Raw genomic sequence first — 16,172 nt, 5'->3', positions numbered from 1 at the left:
GAAATGGTTAAAGTTGCCTCAGTTTAGTTTTAGTTGTACGCGATCTGCTCTTCGTTTGCGTTCGCGTTGCACCAGATGCGTTGTTAAGTAATTGCGCAATTAATATAGGTCACCTTTGGGTGTTTTGTTATTCTTAAGTACTTTGCGCAAAACTCAAGAAAAAGATAAGAAGAGCCACATTTCACAAAAAAAAAAAAAAAAAAAAAATATTTTTTTTTTTTAGAAAATATTTAAAAAAAAATATGAAAAAACAATCAAATCCATTCCAAGTTTTTTTGAAACAACTGAGAAAATTCGTCGTGGTAAGAAAATTTGTCTCCTCACGTGACTCGTGTTCAAGCAGTTATAAGAACTTCAACAAGAAAAAATCTGCAAAGAAATAAAAAAGTGAAAAAAAGTGCCTTAAATAAACGTCAACTTAAAAATTAAATAAAATGACCGTGAAACCTGCTTAGTGCCTTATTTGCTAATAAAATAGCGAAGAAAACGAAGAAGAATTTGAACGTACAAGTGCAATATTTTTGTGTGGTTAAGAAAAGTTATATGGATGAAAAATTAAATATGAACAAGTGATTTTTATTAAATAATATAAAATTTAAAAAAAAAATAAAACTAAAAAAAAAATAAATAAAAAACAAAAAGTTAAAGAAATACAATAATTAAAAAAAAAAATAAAAAAAAAATAATTAAAATAAAAAAAATTTTTGAACAACATCTTCGCTTCGTGGATATTTTATAAAATAATTTAATTTTTTATGTAAGTTTTTAAATAAAAATCATAAAAATAAATTAAAATTTAAATAAAATCAAAATTAATTAATTAAAAAAAATAAACATTAAATTCAATGACATGCAAAATTATTATTGAAAATTATTTAAAAATAATTATTTATATAAAAAATATAATTTATTTAATTGTGACTTCAAATTAAAAATAAAGTTTCGTGAAAAATATTTTATTTTCAAATTTAATTAATTAAATTATTCATATTAATTTTTTAGTAACTGAGGCTTCTTTAAAATAAATTTATTAATTTTCAATAAAATTTATTTTTTTAAAAATAATAATTTCATAATAATAATAATTTAATAAAAATAAAAAATTTTAAGATTCTGTTTGATATTTTGAGAAAAAAAAAATATTTTTTTTTATTTTTTTAATATTTTTAATATAATTTGAATTTTTATTTAATTTTTAATTTGAATTATCATACAAAATTATTTAAAAATTTAAAATTTATGTCAAAAAAATAATTTAAATTAATAAAGTCATAAATTTTTCATAATAATTTTTTTTATTTAAATCAAAAATAATTTGAGAAAATTAATTTTTTGCTAAATTAATAATTTTAAGATAAAAAAATATTTTAACGAAAATATTCAAACTCACATTTTTTTTACAAAATTATTAAAAATTATTCACCCGGTGATTTTTTTATTAAAAAAATAAATTTTCTAATTAAAACTTTTTTAAAATACTTTTTGCTTAAAATTCTTGAACTACCTACAGGTTAAAAATTAAAAATAAAAAAAATAATTATTAAATTCTTTAAAAAATTTTAAAATATTTTAAAATATTTCCTTATATAAACTTCCTCATAAAAATTTCTTGGAAACCCATCAAATCCATTGCAACATTTTGCGTCATTCCCATCAATTTCTCTCCTCTCGCCTCTGCAGCACTTGTCATTCAAATGCAATCCAAAGTCCTTATCATTGTTCCTAATTCCCGAGAAAAGCGGTCATGGTCACTTCAACTGCACAAAACAAAAAAAAACTTTTTACAATAATATTGAACGCACACTCGCTCACTCATCGCAACTCATAAACACAATTCTAAACAAAAATTCGCATTTGTGCAAATGACTCGCATTGCAATAAAATAAAGACAAAACTGGAAGCTGGTCACTCGAAAATGACTCAGAAGTGTTTTTGTTGCTTCGAAATTTATGAAAAGTTCGAAATTTATGAAACCATCATTAAGTGCAATAAAATGCAGTTTTTGTTTGTATTGCGCCGCGACAATGACGACACCGACGACGCCAAAGAGAGTCTAAACAACGGCAAAACGCGACGCGATTAGAAATATGACACAGAAAAATACAAAAACGATTCTTATCAGTTCATAAAGTTACAATGAAATTTTTTTCTTTGGCTTTTTTTCCTCCAGTCGAGAGCAAAAAGAGAGTGTTTGAGTGTGTGTAACGTGGTTTGGTTTAGTTTTGTGTCGTTGAGCAAATAAAATAAACAAGCTCAAAGTGTGTTTTCGGTCTCGGGTATGGATTCGTGCGTATATCGTTCGTCGTCGTCGTCGATGGAATGAAGAATGTAAATTTAGTTGTAGGTTATTGAGGGTATTTGATATACTTACTATTTACTATTTTAAGTAGAAGTAGGTAGAAGAAGAGGTTTCTGTGTCAAAAAGTTAATTGAAAATACAGGAGGACGTTACTTTGTTGGGAATTTTTAATTTGAGTTAAGTTAAGTTGATATGAAGAAGAAAATATGCGTAAACGACTGGTTTTTTGTAATTTTATGTTGAATTTTTGCTTTTTTGAATTTTCAGAAGAAATTCGTATTTTAATTTGTTTAAAAATTATGTGACGAAAAATTTTCTAAAAATTTGAAAAAAATTTAAAAATTTAAAATAAATAAATTTTGTAACTAAAAAAATCTGATTTTACGATTTTTTCATCTTATTCAAACTCAGTGAATTATTTAAGAATTTAATTTGTTTTAATTGTATTATTAATTTTTATTTGTTTAATTTAAATTTTTTATTTTATTTTAATTATAATTTAATTTTATTTATTTTAATTTAAAATTTTTATTTATTCAATTATTTATTAATTTTTTTTTAAATCTTTTTCAATTTTATTTTAATTATTTAAAAATTTAAAGAATTAAATATTTAAATTAATGGATTTTTTAAATTTAAATAAAAATTATTAAATTTATGAAAAAATTGCATTTAAAGGCATTTTTGATTTTTTGATGGATGTCTTTGAGATTTAAATTAATTTTCAAAAAATAAAAATTAATCACACAGCTATTTTTAAATAATTTTTCATTTTTAAATGTTTTTTTTTAAATTACAAAAATTTAAATTAATTAATTATATTTTTTTACGAATTTTTGATATTTTTAAATATTTTTTTACAGAATTAAAAAATTAATTATTTCATACAAATTATCAATAAATTTGATTTTTTTTAAATTTTTGAATTAAAAATTTAAATTTTGATATTACAAAAGCAATTTTTTTCCAAAAATTAATAAAAAAAAAAAATTACAAATCTCAAAATTGCTGGTTTTCGTAATTTTTTTCTAAGGTAGTAAAAATGCAACAGTTTTCAATTGAAATTTCATAAAAATATACAAAAAATATTTTAAAAAATTATTTCAAATAAACTTAATTAATTTTTTAACTTTTTTAATTATTTTTTGTTATATTGTTAACAAATTATTAATTTATTTATTTTATTTCAAAATTATTTATAAAAATATTAAAAAAAATTCTTCTGAAAAATCTAAAATTTATCAATAATATTTATTTTTATTTTTTTATTATATATTTTTTTAATTTATTATTTTCTAAGATAAAATGAATTTTAATTAATTTTTTAATTAATTTTTAAACAAATAAATTAATCAATTAATTGATTTAAAATAAATTATTTTTTTTATATATTTTTGTAGATTTTTAAAAATAAAAATTAATATCATATTTTTTTTTTTTGAAAATATAACTTTTTTTCTCTCAATTTTTGTTAAAATTAAAATAAAAATCACTCTTAAAATCTCATTTTTCACTTAATTAAATAAAAATCCATTTTCATCTTAATATTTCTCTTTAACAACAAAAGCTTTTCCCTCAAAAAAAATTGACCGCATTCCTCCTCCTTCACACGCAACTCAATTAACTTTGATTAATTTCCGTGACAAATTAATATAATTGTCTCTTTTTTTCTTCTTTGTCTCCGAATCTTTTCCTCGAACGTCATAAAATTTTCAAGAAAACGAGTTGATCCCAACAATTAATCTTTCAACATTTCAAATGTCTTCTTCTCAAAAAAAAATTTGAATCACAATGAAACGTCTTTTTTTCTCTTCTTGTTGCATTCATAAATAAATAAAATTAAAATTGCTTTTGATCTGTTTTTAACATTTATAATGTACGAACACGAAAAAAAAGCGAAGAAACTACTTTGTTTGGTCAGTCTTTATTGTAATTCCGAGTCTTTGACAAACAATAAATGTCACAATTTTTCGAACAAAGAACGCAACGAGATTTATCGCGGCAGAGAATAATTTTATTTGATGGCAGCGATGATTGTTAGAAACGCATTTTCGGAGAATTTGTTGAAAAATTTTTGTTTTTTGCAAGAAAAAAGCGAAAAAATTGCCAAGATTTGCCAATTTCGAGTCAAAATGCACGTCAACGTGTATTTATAATTATAGGCTCGTAGAGGTAATTAGTGTATTGCGTGTTTTTGTCGCACACAGCGGACCCGTAGAAAGACAACGAATGCACATAAAATCAATAACTTTGTTGTGTGTGAGTGTCGCATGTGGTAACAAAATGTGCTGTTGTTGTGTTCTTTTGCAGGGGATTTTAAGTGCGCGCCTTGCACTTGCCAATAATGCACTCACTTTATACTAAGGTGACACTTTGATGGGTTTTTGCACGGCTTTTGTGGCGTTCAACGGCGTACGGATGGAAAATTTGCAACGAAAATTGGTAATGAATGGGGTTATGTAAGTTGTGAGGTTGGTTGAAAATGGAAAGGGGATCTGAAAAATATTTTTTGATTAATTTTTTATGTTGAAAAAGATAAATTTTAGTTTAAAAATTTATTTGTTAATTAATTTTAAATTTTAACAAAATTTGAAATAATTTTTTTTTTAATTTTATTAATTTTTGAAGAATTTTTTTAATTTTTGAAAATTTAAACCAAAAATTGTCTTTAAAAAAATTTAATTTAAAAAAAATATATAAAAAAAATTAAAATTCATTATTTTTTAAAAAATTATTAAAAAAATTTTAAAATTAAAAAAAAAAAAAATTTTAATTTTTTTAAAATTAAAAAAAAAAAATTGAAAGAAAATTTTTAATTTTTTGGAAGGGTTTTTAAAATTTTAAAATTATTTAAAAATTAAAAAAAATAATTTTCTTGAAAATTTAAGAATTTTTTTTTAAAAAATTTAAAAATTGTATAAATGTAAAGTTTTTTTGTGAGAAAAAATAAAAATTTATAAGAAAAAAAAATTGTTTTAAAAAATTTTGAAAATTTTTGAAAGAAATATTAAAAAAAAAATTAAGTCAAAAATAATTTGTTGACTCAAAAAACCTTTGAAAGACAAAAAATTAAATAATTTGTCACCAAAAATCAATTTTATCTAATTCCTCTTCCTCTTCATGGCAAAAGGTGTTACATTTCACGTAAAATATCGATTTCTTGTCATTTCTCTGCCCGAAAAATGTCATTCTGCTCAACTCCATCTCAACAGCTCAGCAAAGCAATTTGTCTTCGCAGACCTTGAAATCAATCTGCCTCAAACATATTCTCACACGGCAAAGAGCTCTAAGCCAAAAATCACAAAAAAAAAGTCTCTCATGATGATATAAATTGTATCAAATTTTGTTTATGTTGACGACGACGACGTACAATTATATTACAATACACATTTGTTCTCGACTCGACTCGCACACTTGAATAAGTTCATCAAACGTTTGTGTGTTTTTGTCGTCATGCAGCAGCAGCAACAACGACGACGGGCAGCACCAATATCTTCAGAATATTCGGTGTACCGCAACCATAAACATAATTAACCAATTGAGTGTATTTGTACATTTTCAAGCGATATTCAAAGAGACCACGTGTGTGTGTTTGTGTGTTGAACGAAAAAAAAAAAAATAATCAGTGGTGTGTGATTTTTAGAATTTTATTTAAATTTTAATTTTTTTCTGAAAAAAAAAATTATTTAATTAAATTTTAAAAAATATTAAATAATTTTAAGTTGCAAAAGCTAAAAAAATTAATATTTAATAAAATATTAAGTTTATTATTTTTTAAAATTAAATTAATTACTTATTTAAAATAAAAAAAAAATTATTAATTTCAAATAAAAATATTTTACATTTTTTAAATTTATTAATTTGCTAAAATTTCTATTAATTAATTTCTTTATTTTTCTAATTTATTTTATAAAATAAATGATTTTTATTAAAACGTAAAAAATAAAAAATATTTTTTTTTGAAAAATAAAAATATAATTCAGTTCAAAATGATAAAAAAAATAATAAAAAAAAATAAATTTCTTTTTAAAAATTTTATACATATTTTTGTAAAATATTTTAATAAAATTCATTAAATTTGATAATTTTTAATATTTTTTTTTTAATTAAGAAAAATAAAATTTAAAACTTTGTGAACAAAAATATGGAAATTATTTTATGAATTAAAAAATTATTTTTTTTTACTTTCACAAGATTAATAAAAAAATATTTGTTTTTTTTTTTTCAAAAAATCGTAAGGAATTCTTTTATTACGAATTTTATTTTTGTTTTTATTTTAAAAAAAATTGACTGTTTTTTTAGAAAAAAATTATGTAAAAATTCGTAATTCTTAGAAATTATTATTTTTAATTAAAAAATATTTTTATATAATTTTTTTATTTATTAAATAAATTTATTATCAATTATTTTAATAATTTAATATTTTTTAAATAACTTAAAAAAATTAAAAACTTCTTATAAATATATTAAAAAAAAATTAATTTTATTTAAAAAATTAAATTAAAAAAAATTAAATTTAAAAAAAATAAATATTTTAATTTTTTGACGAATTTTCAAGAAAGAATTTTATATTTTTGATCATTTAAAATAATTTTTAAAAAATCTCAAAATTCATTTCTCATAAAAAATAAATAAAAAAAAATTTTCCATAAAAAAAAGTTACGATGAAAATAAAAACAACGAGTCGCCTCCGTTTAATACCCATCAGTTCATATAATCGTAATAATATGTGCAATAAGCTAACAATAACAACAAGAGCAGAAGCAGCAGCAGCAACAACACACATACTTTTTACACTTTAGATTGGATTTAAATTAGAGCTCGCAAGTAGTGTGTTGTTGTTGATGGTCTGTGCAGCAGCTACTGCTCGGTTGTTTTCGTGGTTTATTTCTGCTTGCCGTACGTCGCCTGCTCGCTGTGACACAAACAACAATAAAATTCAAGAATAATGTGTCGTCTATTATAGAAAAATAACAAACACAAAGTCCGAATGTGACGCCGCGCTACGAAGAATAAAAAAAATATTTATTAAAACTCTTTCAAAAAAAAAAAAAAATTTTTTTTTCAAAGCAAACAAAAAAAAAGTTGACACAACACACCGATAACACCAGAAGTGCTCTCTTTTTCTCTTCGTCACACGAAAAATTTGTATTTTTTTTATTCACATTTATGAGTCGTCAACAAATAAAAAACGCGTACGCGAACGTGAACCATAAGTACACATTGACTCATCAATACGTGAGTATCGCAAGAAAAAAAAGTGAGAATAAATAACAAAAAAAAAGTGAACGTTTATCGCACAAAGCCAAGGCAGCAAAGAAAAGAATCATTATCATTATCTGCTTTTCTTTTTGCGCGCGCGAGAATCGGACTCTGGATGTTAATGAGATGCTCGGGTTCTTTTCCATATTCTTTGACATCGCCTCGTCGCATCTCATCGCATTCAATTCAATTTGTGTAAATAACGACCGAACGAGTTTAAACAAGAACACACGTTCGGCAAACAAAAAAAAATACGAAAAATAAATTATGTATGCAAGAGTTGACTGATGATCCATTTCAACAATTGATCATCTTTGACGTGAAATGTTGATACTCTTTTTTCTCTGCTTCTGTTTGATTCCGAACGAATTTTTTGTGTGAAGAAAAGTATCAGTTTTAGCATACAATTGACCTCATTCAGAGATGTGCGCGGAAGAAGTGAGTAAGATGACAGACGGTGATCGAGTTTTTAAAGTTTTTGTTGAAGTTTTGAAATTATTCAAGAATTTTTAAAGCTCAAAATAATTTTTTTCATGAAACAAAAAAATAATTGAATTTTATGAACTAACAAAAAATTAGTTTTCGTAATTTTTTATATGATTTAAATTTAATTTTAATTATTTAAATTTTTATTAAAGAAATTTTTTAATAATTTAATGATTTTTTTTTTAAATTAAAAATTAATTTTTATTTAATTTAAAATTATTTTAAATAAATTTATTAATTAATTAAAAAAAATAATTAAGTTTTTATAAAAAAAAATATTGAATTTTGTGAATTAAGAAAAAAATTAGTTTTTGTAAATTTTTTATTTAATATTAATTTAAATTTAAATTTTTTATTGAGGAAAATTTTTAAATTAATTTTGTGAATTTTATTTAATTTTAAATTAATTTAATATTAAGTTATTGAATAAAATTTAATAATTTTTTTAATAAAAAAAAAATTTCGAATGAAAAATTAATTTAAGATTAATTAAATAAAAAATTTCTTATAATTATATAGAAAAAAAATTCATAAACTCATATTAAAAAATTAATTATTAATATTAAAAAGAATAAAATAATAAATTTGATTATTTTTCATACTTTCGATAATTATAAAAATTAATTTAACTTTAAATTAATATTAAAATAATTTTTATTTAAATTATTAAATTATTTTCTCAAAATTTGTCTTTATGAGTTTAAAAGATCTATAAATAAGATTTATTAAATTAAATGTAAAAAAAAAATAATTTAATTTTTTAATTATTTATTATAGATATTTATTGATAAAAATCATGCAAAAATTTAAAAAAAATATTTTTTTTTATTTAATTTAATTTTTTAAAAATATTAATTTTTTCCTTTAAAATTCTAAAAATTAAAAAATTTTAAATTATTTTTTGCTTAAAATTTTATTTAACTTAATTTTTTTTTTTTTTTTTTTATTGATTGATTAATTTTATTTATTTATTTATAAAGAAATATAAGATTTTTTTTAATTTAAAATTTAAAAACATTTTTTTTTATTTTTCTCATAAAATGTGAAAATTTTCTAACCTTAAAAAACTTTTATTTTCAAATTTTTTAGAATTTATGAAAAAACTTAAAAATTAAAAATTTCGAAAAAAATCAAGTTCAACAAAAAATATTTCTTTTAAAGAAATTTTTAGAAAAAACAGTAAGCTTAAGAGATTTGTTAAAAACCACGTGTTGATAAAAACTTTGGTTAAAAGATAACAATTTGTTTAACAATTCATAAGAAATCTTTCAACAAAGAAAATTTTTCTACTTCAACAAATTTAAAAAAGAAATTACATTCCAAAGGAACTCTTTAATTAAGAAAAAACTCGTCATCTCAATTCCAACTAAAAATGACTCACTTCCTTGACACTTTCGCTTCTTCAAACTTAACAAAAACTCCCCTTCTCTAATCACTTTCAAACCTTCTTCTTCTTCTTCCAATTACCGCAAATCAATAATCACGCCACGAATTAATAACACAATTTGTGATATGCTGCAGAAGTTACATGCCAAATAAAATGTCGTTTATTCATCATTTCTGCTCATATCGCACCGCACCGCACAGTCGTCAAACATTATGAAAAAGAACAGACGTCATTCGCTTCGTACAAATACCGAATCCGACGACGACTTTATGTTTGATTGGCTTGGTGTTTGTGTTACAGTTTTAGTTATGTTTACTTTTTCATGTCGACACAATCGTCGAGCGCGATCGCGACACGTTTTTTCTAACTATGATACATTCTAAGTTGAAAAAAAAACTTGAAAAATAGATTTTTTTTTCGTGTATGAGTTGTGAAGTTGTCGAAAATTAAATAGAATTAACGTGGTTGGATATCGTTCGTTGTTATCAGTGTGATTGGTAGAATTATTCTAAATATTTACGATTGAGTCATAAACTTTTTTTTGTGAATGAAATGTCTTCTTCTTCTGCGTCTCGTGGTTGTGTTTGTGTGAGAGAGAGAGATTATTTTCACTGTTGGGGTCATTCACTGTCGTCGCTCATTCACTGATGTACTTTAAAAGCAAACAAATATTTTTTTTTTGGTCAAATGTTAATTTTTTTGTGTCTTCTTTCGTTCCAGATATAACTGAGTTGTGAGTGCGCACGCATCAAATGGATGCACCGTCGATGGTTCAATCGTCCCTCGGAGGCGCCCTGATCGTGCGAAATCTCGTAAGTGGCGATCAAATGGTCATACCGCCGCAGTCAAAGGTCGATAACCACACCGAATCGATCGAAACGCTCGCCATGGAGTCACCTCCCAACACAAATCCACGAAACGAAGACCAAAGTCATAGAAATAGCAGTAGTCATAGCAGTAGTTTTTTAGTAGCGACAAATAGTGATTTAGTGCATAGTAACGAATCGGAATCAAACAGTGCCACAACCATCGCCGATGATGACGAAGATCGCGACGGATCCACAAAAAAAGGGGAATCCAAACTCCCGCAATGCAAAATCAAGCGAAATTACTCGTGCAACAACTGTAACTACTTCACGCAGAACCCGCGAAAGTTTCTCATGCATTTACGGGACACGCACGGCGAAAAAATCAACATAAACGAGTGCAAACTCTGCCTTTACGCATCGCGGCATTATCAGAAACTCGTAAGGCACATGCGAATGGTGCACGGAAGTACGGAAGGTATCAACGAACCAACGCAATCGCGACGTCATCGAAGCAGTTTGAAACTTATGCGGCAAAAACGCACGCCCCCCATCTACCATGATGACTCCGAAGAACGTCCCGAGGAGCCTAATTTCATTCCGAAGTACGATAATACGACGCCGGGCATCGATATGGGTCCGCGACTCAACAAATGTTCAATGTGTAGTTTCACGGCGTTGTCGAATGATAGTTTGACGGCGCACGAACGCGAGGATCACGCTTCCGAGGAGTTTTTCCGATGCACGAGATGCAATTATGTGACGCATAAGAAGGCGCGGTATAGCAAACACATTAAATATCATTCGATGCCGATGATCAAGTGTCATATGTGTGATTTTAGGACGCCGTACAAATGGAATTTGGATCGTCATATGAAGAATCATGGCGGGCAGGGACCTTTCAAGTGTAGCGCTTGCACATTTACGGCAGATATCAAGCAGAGTTTGACGGTTCATGAGACAAATCATCATATTCCTCCAATTGGCGGGCATTCCATCGGTGAAGTTGCGCATGATTGGCCTGAAGATTTGTCGATGTCATCCAGTCACAACAGCCAGGTGAGTTTTTAACTTACAAAAATTATTTCCCAACTTTTTTTTTTTGCACTTATACTTACCTGAAATCTCGTTTTTCCCTCGTTGTTCAAGGAGGATGATGATACTCCCTTGGATTATACTGTCATGAAGTCTCCCGAATCCGATCAGCATAGTGGCGAAACGTCATCCGAAGGTTCATATCGCAAGAAAGCTCGCCCAATTCCCAGTTTGATTCCCATCAATGACACGTACAACGCGCTGAAGATCCCGAAAGCGAACGAAGTTCAAGCGAAAGCTGCTGTCAATTATTTGAACGAAATTTACATGAACACGATAAAAAGCATCACAATGTTATTCGGGCAAGATCAACCAAATCCCGAAGCAGCCACGAGTCCCATTCCCGTGGATGAGGAAACAGTAACGAAGAAGAAATCTGCCTCCATTTTCGAAAAGCTGCAAGAAAAAATAAATCTCAGTCAATTGAGTGAAGATAATCTCACCTGTGCCTGCGGTTATCAAGGCAAATGTTTGTCCGATATCTTCATGCATCAAAATATCTGCAAAAAATCCCAAGAAACGAATCAACAACAACAACCTTCAAGCAGCGACTTACCCAGTCCGACATTAGCGTCACTTTTCAGTTCGACCCGATGCCAATATTGTCGTCATCGATGCAAAACCACAGACGATTTGCTCGCGCATCTCAAAGTTTGTATCGAAGCACAACAAGCCGATACCGCAAGCGAAGCCGGGAGCGATGTCAAATGCGAAAAAATGTCAACAAATGGCGAAAGCAGCGGCAGTGCTGACGAAGCGGCAATTGACAATCCAGCTGAAGCGCCCCCTACCGGCGGAATAAGTTGGATCCCAAATAACGCAAACGCGGCAATGCAAATGGCGTTTATGGATCAAATTCTGTCGCATAACATCGAAGTTATCAGCGAGAATAACAATGGCGAGTCAATTATCGTGGATCATCCCAAAATCGCCAAATCCGGCATGGGATTCCCCAAAAAGTCCTCGTTCGTGTCGATGAAGAAGGTTTTCAAATGTCCCCATTGTTCGTTTTGGGCATCGACCGCTTCGCGATTTCACGTGCACATTGTCGGCCATCTTAACAAGAAACCGTTCGAGTGTTCGTTGTGTGCGTATCGCTCAAATTGGCGCTGGGACATCACAAAGCACATTCGTCTAAAGACTGTCAGAGATTCGAATCATAAGACGGCGAAGGTGTTGATGAACGATGAGACAGGCAGGAGAAATTATACGAAATATAACAAGTATATCACGTTGATGGGCGTGAATGATAATGATACGAATACGAAGCAGTCGAAAGCGGATGACAGTATCTTGTTGCAGCATCAAGAACAGCAAAATCGGGAAAATGGCGGTAAGATTTGCAAGTTTTTGAGGTTATGTTAAGTTTTGTTTTTCGAAAATTATCAAATTTTTTTCTGAAATTTGTAAAATAATTTTAAAAGAAACATTTTCAGTACAAAATTTTAAGATTTCATGAAAAACATTTTAACTTAAAATTCTTACGTTTATATAAAAAGTTAAACTTAAAGATCTTAAGTCAAAAATTTTTCTTGAATCATCAAATTTTTTGCTTAAAATTGTTTATTTTATAATTTTTACGCATTTCAGTAAAAAAATCTGATGATTTACGAAAAATGTGACTTAACATCGTTACGTATTTTTTTAATTAAACGTAAGGATCTTAAAGTCATTGCTTAAGTCATAATTTTCATAAATCATCAGACTTTTTTTTTATTAAAATTTATGAAATTTTTGCAAAAGAAACATTTTTAAGTTCAAAATTAAAATTATTTCATGAAAAAATCTTGACTTAAAATTTTACGTTAATTCAAAATATTAAACTTAAAAATCTTAAGTCGAAAATTTTTTCTTGAATCTTTAAAAATTTTACTGAAATTCGTTATTTTTATTATTTTCTTAACGAATTTTTGTAAAAAAAAATATTTGATGATTTACGGAAAATTTGACTTAAGATCGTTTACTGAAAATTTTTTTGAAACTTAAGCTCTTAAGTCAAGAATTTTTTATAAATCATCAAATTATTTTATGAAAATTGTTTATTCTATCATTTTAACGCGAATTTCAACAAAACCAAAAACATGATCTTTAAAACTTTTGACTTAAATGACTTTAATTTAATAAATTTTTTTAACGTAAGGATCTTAAGTCATAATTTTCATGAATAATGAGCTTTTACATTAAAATTTTACTTTTTATTATTTTTCAACAAATTTTTGATAAAGAAAATTTTTTAAAATTATTAAAATTTCGACTTAAGTAAACTTTTTATTTCAACTTAAGGAGTTTAAGTCATGACTTAAGGCCTAATTTTTTTAAATCATCAATTTTCTTTTTTGAAATTTGATCCAAAATTATAAAAAAGCTATAAAATACTCAAATTTTCTTATTAATTAACAAATTTCAGTAAAAATATTTGATAATTTATGAAAATTACTTGACTTAAGATCTTAAGTTCATAAAACTTAACCTATAAATTTGTATAATATTAAAAATTGAGGTTATTTACTTTTTTCCCGTTAATTTCAGGTTCAACTCCGACTTCTATGGATACTTCCAATCCTTATCTAGCCAGTGCATTGTCCTTCGGGAAGAATTCTCACAACAACAACAACGATGACAGTCAACTTTCTGACGGAGAAAGTAACAACAATAACAAGAAAACGCATTTCAAGTGCAAAAAATGCAATTTCAAGTAAATTTTTTACCTTCTCTATCAGAATTTTGTCTAATTTCTCACTTTTTTTAGGAGTTACGACAGAGACGAAGTCCTTGGGCACGTAAAGCAACATTACATCGATGCTGGTTTGTTTAATTCTGCGATCGCTCCCAAGCCCATGATCCAGATTGCGACCCCGAAACTCGATTATTTCGGTTTAATGGAGCCGCCATCGCGTTGCGTGTCAAATTTGATGCAAGTCATGCCGGAATTGACGATCAAAACGCCGCCATTGCTTCCGCCGCCAAACGGTGAGACTCCGCAAGCGTCAAATCCATCCGAACTTTCTGCCATACTGAAAAATAACAATCTGGCAAGTAACTCCCCTAACAGTGCGACGATGGAGTTTGGCGATAACATGCATAACATGGTGACGGCGGCAATTCAGCTCGCGGGTGACGGAGGAAATTTAACGAATTTGGCTCAGTTCAAAATTCCAACGACTCCGAACAACAACAACAACAACAACACAAACACGACAAAAAATAACAACAACAACAACACTTCTTCTAACATTTCTACTTCTTCCTCTTCTTCCGCCAACACGTCAGTAACGACGGGCAAGAATACAAATACGGTTCAGGGCTCTTGTAGCAGTAACACTTCTACTTCTAGTAATAACTCTTCATGGCGTGGCCCAGCTCCATATCGCTGCGGTCATTGTCATCAAGTATCTAACTGGAAGCATGTTATTCAGGTATTTTACTAACACAAAACGAAGCAAAATTCCAACTTAAGCCCATCTGATTTGAACATAAATGTAGTTGAAATAACCGAGGATGCGTTAAAAGTTGACTTTTAATGACATCCAAGTAAAACGGTGATAGAAATTTACCCAAAAAAGTTAACCTTAAATTTTATTTTTTAATCTGGTGAAGGTTTTTACAAGAAAATTACAGTAAATTATTGCCAGAAAATCCTTTTTCATGTCTAATTTATCTTAATTTTTACCATTTTTGTCTCAGAAATTAAAATTTTAATTAAAAAAAATATTTTTTAACCGCATTTCGAAAGAAAAAATATATACATAAAATAATTCTAAAATTCAATTTAACAAAAAAAAATTAAAAATTTAAAAATTTTTTAAAATATTTTAATTTATTTTATTTTAATTAAAAAAAATTTTTATTATAAAATTTATATTTTAATTAAAATATAATTTTTTTTAATTTTTTAATCGTATTTTTCACAAATTTAATTTTTAAATTTTATTTTTTTAATTAATTTTTTTATCTCAAATTTAATTTTTATTTTAATTCAATATTAAAATTTAGAAAAATTATTTTCATTTAAAATTTGAAAAAATCATTTTAAAAAAATAATTTTTGGCTTAAAAATATTTTAAAAAAAAAAATTCAAAAATTAAAACAAAATTATTTATTTTTAGAAATTATAAAAAAATAATTTAAATATAAATTTAAAATAAAAAATAATTTTTTGAGTAATTTTTGGTTAAAAAAATTTTTTAAAAAATATCATAAAATATTGGTAACATATTTGAATATAAATAATTAGCAAAAATTTGATGAAAATGAAAATTAAAATTAAAAAAAAATTAAACGAACAAATCTTTAATTCAAGATTTTTTTTCATTTAAAAAAAATAATTTAATATTTTGTCAATATATTTTTTTTAATTAATGAAATATTTTTTCGTTGGAATTTTTTTATAAATTTAATTTTCATCAAATTTTTGTTCATTATTTATATTTAAATATTTTACGATATTTTAAAAAAAAATTTTCTACAAAATTTACTCAAAAAATTATTTTTCTAAAATTTATATTTAAATATGTTTCTTTTTATATTTAATAAAAATAATTAATTTATTTTTTTTTCCAAAAAAATATTTTTTTTAAATTAATTTATCAAAAATTTTTGATATGTTCGTTACAATATTTTAATTTAATTTTTTTTGTTAAAATTTTTTTAATAAATTTTTATTTTTATATTTGAATATTTTTTAAATAATTAATTTGTTTTTAAAGTTAAATTTATTTTAAATTAAATATTTTTTTAATCAATTTCTAAAAAAAATATTTTATTTTAATTAAAAAATATCGAAATGCGGTTAAAAAACAAACATTTCAATCAATTTATTTTTTTTTAATTTTAAATA

General features: G+C 25.5%; 1 protein-coding gene across 4 annotated transcripts in view; it reads left to right on the top strand.

Moving 5' to 3' along the window:
• Positions 1 to 16,172, top strand: part of LOC134830575 (uncharacterized) — a 34,534-nt gene that overhangs the window by 16,750 nt on the left and 1,612 nt on the right. The window contains exons 2-6 of one of the 4 annotated variants that reach the window (XM_063844107.1): positions 271 to 757; positions 10,155 to 11,299; positions 11,390 to 12,668; positions 13,865 to 14,030; positions 14,085 to 14,751. In XM_063844107.1, the coding sequence (XP_063700177.1) occupies positions 10,187 to 11,299; positions 11,390 to 12,668; positions 13,865 to 14,030; positions 14,085 to 14,751 (3,225 nt within the window). In that variant the 5' untranslated portion in view covers positions 271 to 757; positions 10,155 to 10,186. Of the gene's footprint in view, position 1; positions 758 to 1,851; positions 1,957 to 10,154; positions 11,300 to 11,389; positions 12,669 to 13,864; positions 14,031 to 14,084; positions 14,752 to 16,172 lie in introns of those variants that run through there. The other 3 variants (XM_063844106.1, XM_063844109.1, XM_063844108.1) reach the window with 3 other exon arrangements.

The sequence above is a fragment of the Culicoides brevitarsis genome, chromosome 2 (assembly GCF_036172545.1).
Source record: "Culicoides brevitarsis isolate CSIRO-B50_1 chromosome 2, AGI_CSIRO_Cbre_v1, whole genome shotgun sequence".
Lineage (NCBI taxonomy): Eukaryota > Metazoa > Arthropoda > Insecta > Diptera > Ceratopogonidae > Culicoides > Culicoides brevitarsis.
The sequence above is the reverse complement of the archived record's forward strand: the minus strand, read 5'-3'. Positions and strand labels throughout refer to the sequence as shown.